The sequence below is a fragment of the Gopherus evgoodei genome, chromosome 5, assembly GCF_007399415.2.
Source record: "Gopherus evgoodei ecotype Sinaloan lineage chromosome 5, rGopEvg1_v1.p, whole genome shotgun sequence".
In the NCBI taxonomy this organism is placed as follows: Eukaryota; Metazoa; Chordata; order Testudines; family Testudinidae; genus Gopherus; species Gopherus evgoodei.
Window position 1 is genome coordinate 2818820 of NC_044326.1, and position 13018 is coordinate 2831837.

The window sequence follows — 13018 nt, forward strand, 5'->3', positions numbered from 1 at the left end:
GCCCTTTATATCGATATAAAGGGCCTCGTAGTGTGGATGGTGCTGCGTTAAATCAGTTTAACGCTGCTAAAATTGGTTTAAACACATAGTGTAGACCAGGCCTCAGTCCTAAAGTGCTTATAGTCGAAGGCCACCTAGCCAGTTTCAGCCATTAAAGATGCCATAAGTCATCTTGCAAGAACAGGCATGTTAGCTCTGTCAGTGTCAAAATAAATCTTAGTTGCTTTCTGAGCTGAGAATTGTTGAATCATCTAGATATTTGATATGTTCTAAAAGTTTCTTCCTGTAAAACTGTAATCCAGATTTTTTTCAACAAATTTCCGATCTGTGTATATATATATTCCTTCACGGTCACATGGTGTGAACAGACCTAATAAACCAAAATATTATTTGGTTTTAGTTTTCAGCTGGATGGCAAATAATTAAAAACAAACTTGCAATTAATTTTAGGCCTTCCTAGAAATGAACTACAAAGAGGCTGTGATAGCAGCTGTGAAGTATGGTGAGACAGTGCCAGTGCTGGTAAATGGGAAGCGTGTGAAAATAAGCATAGCCGAAAAACCAAAAGCACCTCCTGGCCAGGTAAGCAGGATATTGGAGAATAGGGTAATGTTTTGTTGTTTGGTTCTTAAGTTAGCTTTAGAAAATGAATGATTAAAGGAACAGGTTTCTTTGGGGAATTAAGATTGGTATGGATCTCCATCTGTGGAGGAACGGTAGTCTAAAACAAATATAAATGTATTTGATTCCAGCTCTTGCATTTCTTTGATTTTTTTTTTCCCATTTTTTCGCTTGCTTATGGACTGAAGATGAATATTTGTGGATAAATGTAATAATTTTTTTCCAAGCCATAGAAGATGTAGTCTGTAGTAACAGGTAGAATGCAGAGAATACAGTAAAGTTTTACTTCATATTCTTTCTATAAATTACAGGTCAAAGTAAGTCTAAAGAAGACTCCACAGAATGTAAAGAAAGCTACATTGAGTACCAAGTAAGTGTTGACATGCATGCATAGTACATACCACTTTTGCTAGTAATTCTTGAAAATAGTAATGGTTGGAAATCCATTTTCTTTCTAATGTTTTCACATCTGTTAAATTGGTTTTTAAAAACTTATGAAATCCACCTGTCATCTCTGATCCTGTTTCTTTCTCATATTAGAAAAGATGGAAACAGTACTACTACTAAGAAGACTAAATCTGCTACTTCAGCTGCTTCTGCAGGTGAGTTCTAGTCACACTTTCTCTGATACTATCTCCCTTTCCTCCTTGGCTAATACGGGTTTACTTTTACTTACCCTTGTTGTGACTGAAAGCAGGCCCAGGAAGGGGCTAGAAAACAATTTGGTTTCTCCTTGAAATTTCCTCTCAATACAATCACACACCCCTTAAGAAAATAAATCTCTAACTCCTATGCTCCAATAGGTTGATCACAAGTTGTATGCTTTTATCTGTAAAAGGTGAGTATGGTATTTATGGTCCTATAAAATCAATGGTTTTTTTTTTCTATTAACTTTAATAGGCTATGGATCAGCCCCATAAGCAATAGCTGCCTCCAAGACCCATACCGGTGCTGCTCAGTTATTCAGCTGTCAGGAGGCACTGCAGCAAGTCCCTTATGCTCCCTTCTAGATCCCAGTGCATGCTAGTTCTGATCTGTCAGTGTTCAACACCCAACTGAAAGACTGAAGACCATTGCTAGAATAGGGCTTTATAATTTTTCACCACCAGGCTTTGTCATGTTTTTAAAGCAACATAGTCTTCTGATTTAGGATTTGTAATGACACATTTTTCTTGTTACTTCAGCAAAATTAACAAAAGCCGGACAAACCACAACAAAAGCAGTTAAACTTGCTGGTAGGTTTTAGATTTGTTTTAATATACACTTGAAAGTAACTAAACAGCCATGCTGCCATGTACTGTTGTTTCATTAGCTTTCACAAGCAACTGTAAACAGGATTAGGACAAGTCAGTATTTGGATGAGAAACCAGTCAGATGTTTAAATATACATGTTGCTGTTGATTCAGTTGGTGGCACTCTCCTTGTGTCATTATTGAATCCAGTGCCTTAGTGGCTGTTTTTTTCAGATAAGGTGTAAAATTGAGATTCAGGTTACTTGTGGTCATTAAAAAATACAAGTTTTGTAAGAACAAAACCTCAATGTCCTAGCCTAATTCGAATTCTAGTAATTGTATTTTACTTGTCTAACTCCCTATGTGGTTACTGTTGGTATTCTTGCCCACTTGTTGTCTCCGTTGTTGTGTTACTGTGCACTGTTAAATAGCTGCCTCTTTTTATTCCAGAGCTGGTTGCATTTCAGTCATGGATGAAGTGATTCCTATGAATTGTATACCGTTTTGTAATGTGTTTGGGAGTCCTTTAGGATTGAAATTGGTGTAATAATATCCACTTCTATTGAAGGGTGCTGGAACAGTTTTTATAGCGGGAGTGCTGAAAACAGAAACTATGTATTTGGTGGTAGTTACTACTTCAAGCCATGCCCAGTTCCAGCACCCCTGCTTATATTGAGTTCTTACGTTACAATTATTTTACTTAGGTAAACATGAAGTAACAAAGAAACCGGCTGTGCAAACAGATAGTAAAACTAAGAAAACTTCAACCACTTCAGGTAAGGCAAATGAGAATTGTCACTCTCTCAGTGAAAACATGCAGAAATTATTTTCCTTCTACAACAGAAGTGCTTCAGGTTCTAAGGCAGAGTCCCAGCTTTTTCCCCCCCTGAGAGTCGCCATTGTAACAGATGTCAAGTATCAGAGGGGTAGCCGCGTTAGTCCGTATCCACAAAAACAAAGAGAAATCGGGTGGCACCTTAAAGACTAACAGATTTATTTGGGCATAAGCTGAAGAAGTGGGTTTTTACCCACGAAAGCTTATGCCCTAATAAATGTATTGTTCTTTAAGGTGCCACCAGACTCCTTGTTGTCATTGAACAGATTGTTTGTTTGATAGGCAAGCTGCCTGGCACCCTTATGTTCCCTTGCCTCAGGCCCCAGCCTGTTGTTGGCAGCAGTTGTTTTATGATGGCACCAGTGCTTAAGTGCTGTCTGCAGAAGGCATATAACTCTTGCCTCTAGGAGCAGGGAGGGAAGGTGGGTTTCAAGAAGTGATCTGTTCTACCTACACCCGCATATTTGCAGTGGGAAGCTAGAGTGAAACCAGGGTCATTAAGTGATTCCCATACTCTTTTCTACTCCATTTCCCCAGATTAGTTTAGGGCATTTTGCTGCTGCCCTGCCCCTCCTCCAGTTTGGAAAGTGCTGTTCTAAGGAGTCTCATCTTCTCATCACCAACTTTGCTTATTTGAGAAGAATAGACACCTAAAATTCTAGGTTCTGATGCTGAACTGAGGCAAGAGTAGCATCCCTCACTGCCAGGAATTGGCAGGAAGTGCCTATAATTAATGAAGAGCATGCTTATCAAATTGCCTTTATCATCACCTGAAAATCTTCTGTGTGCTTGGTATTGTGAAAACAGAGAGACCAATTCTTTGAGTGGTTTCCCTATGGCCATGCCAGTTCAGGTGTGCATATACCTCTCAAGCCCTTGATCAGAGCTTTTGCCACTAGCAAAGCCGGTTTGGCCTACGTGGGTGCCCTGTGCCTCCTCACGATGCACATCAAGTCTGTATAGGGATGCGCAGATGAACTGCCCGCAGTTGGCCTGAGATAGAGTTCTAGTTTGTCCACCTCGAGCATGTCTCAGCTATTTTGTATTCATTTATGGTTGTTGAAAATTAGTTATTGCAGTTAGTTGTTAGTAGTGGTTCTAGTTAGCTAGTAAGAGGATAATTTTTTTTCTCCTTTGCGGAGCCTTGTCTTCCTGGCGGGGAATGCCTGGCTTTCCAGGCTTCAGATGCTGTCTCTCCTGCCAACAAGCTATACCTGTGAGTGATGGCCACACTAAATGTGTCCGTTGTTTGGCCAAGTCCCATATCTCCCAGAAGTGCGATTTCTGCCTAGTTGTCAAGTCTAGGGCATGAAAGAACAGGGAAATTAAGCTCAGACCATTAATGATGGAGTTCTCACTTTGACCAGTGTCTGAGTCAGGAGTTCAATTAAATAGTTCTATGTCCTGTTCCAGAAAGAATGAGAAAATAGTGTGGGTGTTTTTGTTTTGTTTTGTGAGAGGAGGGGTCAGATAATCACAAATACATTCAAGTTGAGCTGGAGATGATCCCTAAGACCTAAGACATCCATCTAACAGGAGTTGTATTCATAGATACTAGAACTGAAAGGGACCTCAGGAGGTCATCGAGTCCAGTCCCCTGCTCTCATGGCAGGACCAAATACTGTCTAGATCATCCCTGATAGACATTTATCTAACATACTCTTAAATATCTCCAGAGATGGAGATTCCACAACCTGCCTAGACTATTAGGAACTGACTGTTAGGAACTTTTTCCTAATGTCCAGCCTAAACCTCCCTTGCTGCAGTTTAAGCCCATTGCTGCTTGTTCTATGCTTAGAGGCTAAGGTGAACAAGTTTTCTCCCTTCTCCTTATGACGCCCTTTCAGATACCTGAAAACTGCTGCTATATCATCTCTCTGTCTTCTCTTTTCCAAACTAAACAAACCCAATTCTTTCAGCCTTCCTTCATAGGTCATGTTCTCAAGGCCTTTAATCATTCTTGTTACTCTTCTCTGGACCCTCTCCAATTTCTCCTCATCTTTCTTGAAATGTGGTGCCCAGAACTGGACAGAATACTCCAGTTGAGGCCTGACCATCGCAGAGTAGAGCGGAAGAATGACTTCTCGTGTCTTGCTCACAACACACCTGTTAATGCATTATATTATATATTTCTGTTTACAAACTAGGTAATTAATTTAAATGTGCTGAAACAATGAATGCTTTGTTCTTCCTTTCCCAACACAGCAAAACCTAATGAAAAGAAGCGTATTGATCCTAAGAAGTCTGCAGAATCCAAAAAGAAGGATGCAAAACCTAAGAAAGTCGCAGAACCGAAGCGGGCTGTGGAGACTAAGACGACCATAGAATCTAAGAAGGCTGTAGAGGCTAGGAAAACCACAGAGCCTAAGAAAGCTGGAGACGATGAGGCCAAAGAAATTAGTAAACCTATAGCTGTGCAAGGTAAGTTTGTAATGGTACACTATCTAAAATGTTGTGTTAAGTTATGTGAAGTTACTATTGATCTGATGGCTCCTTTAAAATGGTTCTTGTAGAGAAAATTACACTAACTTCTACTCTGGAGGTGGAATCAAATCAGTCTATGGAATCTGTAGCCAACAAAGGTAAATTGAAGTCTAAACGATTTTTCACTTTTGTCATAAACCTGTCTATATTGCGAACTAAATGAGAATATTTTTGTATAGAAAATCTTGAGGCCAAGAACACTGTGGAAGTGAAGACAGCTGAAAGTACCAGGAAGGAAAATGCTTCAAGTAGGTTCATGGAATAAAACATGCAAGCACTTATTTTGCAGGCGGGGCCTAGGGCAAGACTGTAATGAGAAAATATACATCTTCAGGATGTATAATACTTACCTCTTACATAGCACTTTTCATTTGCAGCATTCAGTGGAGCATGAGTTATTTATTTACAAGTGGTTAGAGCAAAGGCATGAGCGTTCTGTGTTTTATTCCCAACTCTCCTACCAATTCATTTAATCTTGGTGCCTCAGTTTACCTATGTAAAATTAACTAAAATAGATAAAATAACATTATTTCTTATAACTGGGGTTCTAACCAGTTACTGATATGGTTGGTTCTAAATAGGGTTTATTCACACAAAGCATGGTTAATACTCAGTTACTATGTACCAAATAGCGTTCTGCCCTTGCCAGCTGCTGATGGTAGCTCGTGGTTGGTGAAGTAGTTACAGGAAGACAGGTATTTTTGCAATATAGATGAGCCCCCTTTTACTATGCCCGCATCGCAAATTTGGTTGGTCCCTCACAACTTTTGTGGTCAGGACCACATTCCTGTATGTTATGATCCTGCTCTGTCTGCATTTTTCTGGACACCATGTCGACTTCGGAAACACAATGAGATAGCTGCACATACTTTTTGCAGAATGCACTGATGTAAACACAATTAGGCAGCTTCGTAGGGGAGGATACAGAAACATGAGTGATGTCTTGTGTGGGCACAACTCAGATGTGTTTGTAACCAGATCAGCTGATTGTCAACAACCTGGTTACAAAAATATGCTTGTTATATGGATAGGGCCATAGTGTCTACAACTTATGGTGAGCTCCTCAGACAATGGCATTTTTTCAAGTGCAAAGTCCTATTGCTATTGAAAACTATTCTTTCTGAATAAATTTGACTTGTAATTCCAGTTGTTGCATGTGTGGACCACCAGTGTAATGTTCTCCATGTCCAATAAATGAAGACGTCTCAGTATTTTCTGTCACTTTGAAAATTGCCTTCAAAAGGATTGAAACTATAAATGTTAAAATTGCACAGTTAAGCAAGTGATCATTTGCATGAGAATATTTTGACAGTGGTTGAGAACCACTGTCTTAGACATTTCAGGCAACCATTCATCCCCAGCAGAGCTCTGACACATCCTGCCCTCAAATCCTCAGCTGTTGGGGGCCTTTAGTGCCTGTTTTTTATATGGGGATTCCCTGGATATATAAATACTTGTATGGTGTTTAAAGATACACTAACGTAAATATTCCCCCGCCTACTCCTCCCCCTTTTTTTCCCCCCCCAGAAGCTACTGGAGAGACTACAAAGAGCGAAGAACCAAATGATCCAGCTAGCAAGGTCAGGTTTCACATTCAAACCAAAATTATTTGAGTCTAAATATTTTTCAAGTACGAATTCAATATTGGTGAAAGATAACTGTGTAGACATTACCAGAACCTCAGGTTTTCCGTTTATATGCATAATATATACAGGGCCAGCAAAGAAACTTCTGCAGATTTCACATCATCTTTCCCTAGAATTGGACGGTCTCTGTGAGAGAGACGGATGTGTAAATGAGAGTAATTTTTACAATCAATGTTATGGTCTTGGTCTTTCTCAATATGTATATAGGTTACAGAGCAATGAGTATCCAACTCTTGATTCTGCAGTCCGCTTGGAAAGGGAGGGACTTCTTTATGGGCCACTTTTCCTCCAACTCTTTCCCTGCTCCACCTTGGTTCTCAAAAGTTTAATTCTGTAGGGCAACAGGAAAACTTCCATGTATCTGCTGGTGGTCTACAGACCAGAGCCTGAGAACTTTTATAGAGCATGTTCTCATTTTTGTGCCCTCTTTAATGCCCTTCTCCTTGCCAGGAACTCCCTCCTAACACCCCATCCTTATTGCTCTTGGCAGCCGCTCTCTTCAGTTCAATCCCCTCTCTAAGACTCACTGCTTACATGATTTCCACAAATGTTAACTCATGTCAGTAATATGATGCCATCACCTCATTATAAAGACCCTCTAACTTACCACATTCTTCGACTAAGATTCTTTGGCCAGCCATGCTAGAGTATAAACTCCTTAGGGTGGGTCACTGCCCTTAGTACACACTGGCAGTCTTAACAAATTACAGCAGTGCCACTCACATGCCCATAGTTAAGGATGAGTTGAGTTTTACTCTGAAAGCAGGAATTTAACCACTTTTTTATGAAGACTAGAGTATATCCTCTTGAAAGTTATAATACTTGCTCTTTGAGCACAGAATGAATTTTCTGAGAAATTACAGGTAAATCAGTTAATTAGTTTCAGTTTAAATTCATTAAATGTGTCTTTTGAGAAAATCAGCATCTTGTGTCAGGCCATTTTTATGTAACAAATTATCTTAATAGTGGAAGAATGTAGAACTTTCAAATTTCCCTATAGTTAGCCCAACTTAAAATCTTGTACATTGGCTATATATCAAGATTTTGTTTTAGGATTAATGGTTCTTTTTTGCACTTCATAACGGAGAGACTCTCCTGCAGGGGTTGAAGATGGTGTCACACCATCTTCCCTGAGGCAGCTTGGCTTCGGTCTCATTTGGAACTAGGAGGCAGTGGCCAATTTGAAGGTCATTCTGCTAATTACAATCCTGTAGCTCACATTAATTGAGAACTGTAGGAGTTGCAGCCATTTTGAAAGAGGGTAATTTGTGAGAATCTCTGTACAAGAATATTATTCATTGACTCATTCTGAAGGAGAAGTTTTGTGAAGAATAATAGTAAAAAATGACTGACAATCCTAAACATTTCTTTTTAAAAACTACCCGTATCTGCTCTGTAAAAAGGAAAAAGGAAAAAGAGGAGGAGGGAAGCTATTTGTGGATGATGTGCAAGGACATTTATGGGAAGGAGGAGAAGAGAAAACTGGGATGTGTGTATGCATGTGTGGAAGTTCGAGGGGGTGGGGGGACTGGCTAGTACACAGGCTGCTTTGTGCTATTCCAGAGTGACATAAAGCAGCCAGTGTGTCCTGGTGCATCTGGCCCTAAAAGTTTTTAAAAAAAAACACAACAAAATAATAAAGGCTTGAGGTCAGTGTCACATATCTTCATAATAGTTAGAAGTATCATCTAGTAACATTAACCCCCCCCCCCCACAAAGATGAAGTTCATAAATCATTACAGGAATGCTGTAATGATTCCAGAAACAAGCATTAAAAACCTAGGAAATTTCAGGAAAAATCTAGTGTGTATTCAGAAGTTGATTTAATCTAATCTGAGACTGCAGACCTTACTGTGCACTAGTCATGGTTATTACATGGCATCAATACAGGGCAGAATAAAGGTGAGTTGGGTGCTCTGTGTTTTTCCATCTCTAACATATTTGAAATAATCTTAATTCTGAATTTTCTCGGTTTGTAATGCTTGCTTTTGAGATAATTATAGCATCACCGTAATTTTATTGTTAAATATCTGCTATGTATTCAGACTTAACTCCAGTTTAATGTCGTTTTTATCTGAGAATAATACGTGCACTTTTAAGATAAACAATGAGAATTAAATACAGAAAGGCTGACTGTTGGTTTAAAGTAGAAGCAAGGATTAGTGAAAATCTGTACCTTCCTTTGTTTGCAGGAACTTGATGACATGTGTGTTGTTCTTATTTCAAACTTACCTGATAAAGGATATTCTGTTGAGGAAGTTTCCAACCTAACAAAGCCATTTGGAGGACTGAAAGATGTTTTAATTTTGTCTTCTCATAAAAAGGTATTGTAGTTGGTATTTAGAGAAAAGTTTTCTGGTATATTATCATCACCTAAAGAAGCTCTCAAAGAAATTTGTAACAAGTTCAGATGTTGAAATAACTTAAAGGGGACACAATAGTTCTACTTTTTTCTTGTGCTTTGTGAGGCCACTTAGACTTCTTTTTTATTTAAAAGGCATATCTGGAAATAAATCAAAAATCTGCAGATTCCATGGTTAAATTTTATACCTGCTTCCCAATGTCAGTGGATGGAAATCAGCTTTGCATTAGTATGGCACCAGAATACAAGAATATAAAAGATGAGGTAAGCAAATGAAATATGAAGCAGTTTTTTTCTTCTATTTAAGAATACTCCAGTTACTGAACATCATTATAGTACCTTCCTGCCAGTCTGGATGACTTCTCTCTACTTGAAACCGCAGGAACCTAATGGATATTAAGTTATTGTTACGTTGATTGTATACCCTGCCTCCTCTCTTTCCTGGGCACATTAATATAGGTTCTCTATAACCCTTTGAGTATATCCTATTTTAAAATTCAACTCTACAACTTTCCTAGTGTTTCTTTTTTCCTTATCAAGTATTTTAGTGAATGCAGTTGTAGACAAAATTTTTGTTTGGCAAAGAGAATGTGAAGATCATAATGAAAGTAATTTGAGAGAAAGGTTGGCAATACCAAAGTCATGAACTTTGGAAAGATTTCCCCAATCTTAACTTTTCAGGTTCTGTTTCGATATATTATTGGTAGGAGTTGTGGGATGGTGTGCCTTCCAATTACATTTAGCCATACTAAGCACCTTCTAAAGTTCAGAACCTTATCACCCTGTCTCTTCTTTCTAGGAAGCTATATTTACTGCTATTATTAAAGATGCCAACTCAAAGGTAAGTTAGAGACTTTTTAAAAATTGGTCGGTAATTTAGCCATTTGCTAATTTTTACATTTTTATAATTTGGGAGTGTAGCTGCTGCGCTGAGTGCAATCAAAATTAATAACATTTTTGTAAATGTTGGATTCCATTAAATAAAAATATTAAAAATTAACATTAGAAACAGAAGACACTACTTTTTTTTATTACTACACTTTTTATTTAATTAGAAGTCCTGTAGGCAGTAGGAGTGCTCATAGACCAGCAAGAAGTGGACTGAGTAATCATACACTTCATTTAGATACACACTATGAATGAGTGCAGGTAATAAGCATTTAATAGGAGTCCTGGGAGAGCGCGCGCGCTCGCTCTCTCTCTCTCTTGCCCTCCCTCAACTTTAATAAAGCTCTATAACTGCCAGCCATTGTAGCTCAATGAGTCCAGCTGAGATGACCGCTTGATAGAGACTTGTACACTAATCAGGGATTAATGCACCTCACTAAGTATTTACAGTGACACTTGTACAGCGCTTTCAAAACAGTAGGGTTTATTAGTTGACTGGAAAGCAGTATAGTATGTCCTTATGTTAGCATAGAGAAATGAAGGTTAAAGCATAGTCCATTTTGGTCAGCCCAGAGTACCAGCCATGCTGTAGTGAACTCCATTTTTAGGCTCTGTCTCTATCTCTCTGATTTCCTTCCTTAATTCCTGGGTGAGAGAGAGCTCCAAGCTTCTTTGAGAAGCTGACTCTTAAGCTCCTACTTCAAGCTGGGGTCTCTGTTCAGCTTCCCTGCTGAGAGGTACAGGGAAATCTGAGTCTTTGGAGCTTTCATTGTCTCTCAGGTCCCCTTGTTGATCTGGGTTCCTTTTTGGCTCTTTATCCACCCAGGCAGGGAGATGATCCCCACATCCCTGTGTCTCTTAGGCCTGGTCTGCACTTTGGTGGTGTTGGGCCGGGATTCATCTAAGATATGCAGCTTCAGCTACGAGGATAGCATAGCTGAAGTTGATGTATCTTAGATCGAATTAAAATTACTTATTTCGCGTCCTCGCAGTGGCTCCAGTCGACGGGAGAGTGGTTGGGGATCGATTTATCGTGTCTGTACTACAGGTGATAAATCGGTCCCTGATAGACTGATCGCTATCCGGTGGGTAGTGTAGACGTACCCTTAGTTGGCCTTGAGAGCAAACATAATCCTCCCTATCGCCAAGTGGAAAGGGGAAACTGAGGTACACATAGAATTCATAAAATACTACAGAAAATTCCCATTTCATCACAGTAATCTACTAGAATTTATGCAACTGGCATATTAGTGACTCCATGTATGGAGCAGATAGAAACCTTTTGAGCATTCTTACCAGTAGTTGGATCAATTTTCATGTCTTTAGCAAATCTTCAGCTTCCTATTCTTTATATATTAATCTTTGAATAGGAGGAACCCTCTACTGTGCTTTAACATGGGCCAATTCCTAAAATAATTTCCCACATCAAAGAAAGGGCTTGGCAGTCTTTAGACACAAACCTTGAGAAGGAGGAAATTTGGTTTAGACAGGTTGCAACTCAGACTTCAGAGTAAGCCCACATTTGACTGTTGAATGATTCAAAGACACAGAAATACCAGAAGACAAATAGGTTTATTTGCCCAAGAAATAAAATCCTTTTCCAGCCAAGAGTTGAGGTGACAGGTTGTAATTGTTCTCTCTCCTTCTCTCCTCCCCCTACCCTTCCAAAGGAGTGAGAAGTTCTTACTGTTTTGAGATGTGGCCTTGTATACCAAAGTTGAAATTCTGAAAATATGAGCTGCTAAAGGATGAAGGCAGAGTTCTTCTGGAGTACTCTTATAGAAGTCATGCTGTGGTTCACTGAATATTCTAAATTGAAATTGAACTCAGAGTAAAAAGATGTATATGAATATTTTTTTCTCTTCAGATATGACAGGATTGTGTCAGTAATTTTTCTTTATTTACCTGTTCAATGCAATATTCTGAATTTCAGTTTTTGTGCTTTTCTTTTAGGTAAATACAGAAACTTTATATAATCAGTTTGTGCATCTTGGTAATTTACCAGAAGATGGATACACAGAACTTGAAGTAGTTTGCGTGGGACTTCGATTTGGGAAAGTGGATCACTATGTTGTGTTGAAGAACAAAAAGAAGGTATGTGTTTTTATATATATATATATATATATAACATACCAAGATTTTTATATATATAAAAAAATCTTGGTATGTCATCTGACCTGATGATCTCTCATTAGCAACTTATGCTGCTATTCAAGAGATTGAAGATTAAAATTTGGGTCCTTCATTTTGTCCATTGTTGCTTTGAACCAGTGTTTCTTGCGTCATAGAGAAAAGGAGTATATGTTGCTACCAACTCCAACTGGTTCAGGAATAGTTTCAGTAGGCTTGGAAGAAAAAGGAATTGAGTTATCAAGAAAGCCAGCCACCAAAATATGTGTTTCAATTACAACACAGAATACAAAGTGTACAGTGCTCACTTTATATTTATTTTTTATTACAAATATTTGCACTGGTGTCACTCAGGTGTGTGGATTTTCCACACCCTTGAGTGATGTAGTTATATCGAAGTAAGTGTATAGCATAGACCTGGCCTGAGACCATGATTTTTAATGTTTCGCAAAGTTATGAATTTAAACTCCCAGGCACATCTTTTGAAGGTAGTGTTCTGGTTTCCTATTAAGACAACGACTTAGAGGTCCAATATAGAGTTGATAATATGGTGAAAACTGTTTGCTCAAGGTTGATAGGGAGCTTTTGTCTTTATTATTTTTCTATGCAAGTTCATTTGAGAGCATAGCAGTTGTCTGGTTTCACCCACATAGTTGTATTGGGGTCCTTAGGGCACTGAATGAGATACGCCACATCTTGTGATAGGCAGTGCAGGGGACTGGATTAGATGACCTGTTGGTCCCTTCCAGTCCTATTTTTCTATGATTCTATGTGGAGAGGACCCTGGATATTGACAGTTGGGTGGGGGTGGACTTGATCA

The 13018-nt window shown here is 38.8% G+C and overlaps 1 protein-coding gene across 5 annotated transcripts in view; it reads left to right on the top strand.

The window, feature by feature from the left end:
• The window catches only part of ZNF638 (zinc finger protein 638), a 66713-nt gene that overhangs the window by 26067 nt on the left and 27628 nt on the right, over positions 1-13018 (top strand). For 2 of the 5 annotated variants that reach the window (XM_030564055.1, XM_030564056.1), the window contains exons 8-20: positions 451-582; positions 933-991; positions 1162-1223; positions 1806-1856; positions 2558-2629; positions 4894-5109; positions 5202-5270; positions 5352-5420; positions 6700-6752; positions 9011-9142; positions 9316-9444; positions 9980-10021; positions 12022-12162. In XM_030564055.1, coding sequence (XP_030419915.1) covers positions 451-582; positions 933-991; positions 1162-1223; positions 1806-1856; positions 2558-2629; positions 4894-5109; positions 5202-5270; positions 5352-5420; positions 6700-6752; positions 9011-9142; positions 9316-9444; positions 9980-10021; positions 12022-12162 — 1227 coding nt within the window. The remainder of the gene's footprint in view (positions 1-450; positions 583-932; positions 992-1161; positions 1224-1805; positions 1857-2557; positions 2630-4893; positions 5110-5201; positions 5271-5351; positions 5421-6699; positions 6753-9010; positions 9143-9315; positions 9445-9979; positions 10022-12021; positions 12163-13018) is intronic. The other 3 variants (XM_030564054.1, XM_030564053.1, XM_030564052.1) reach the window with 3 other exon arrangements.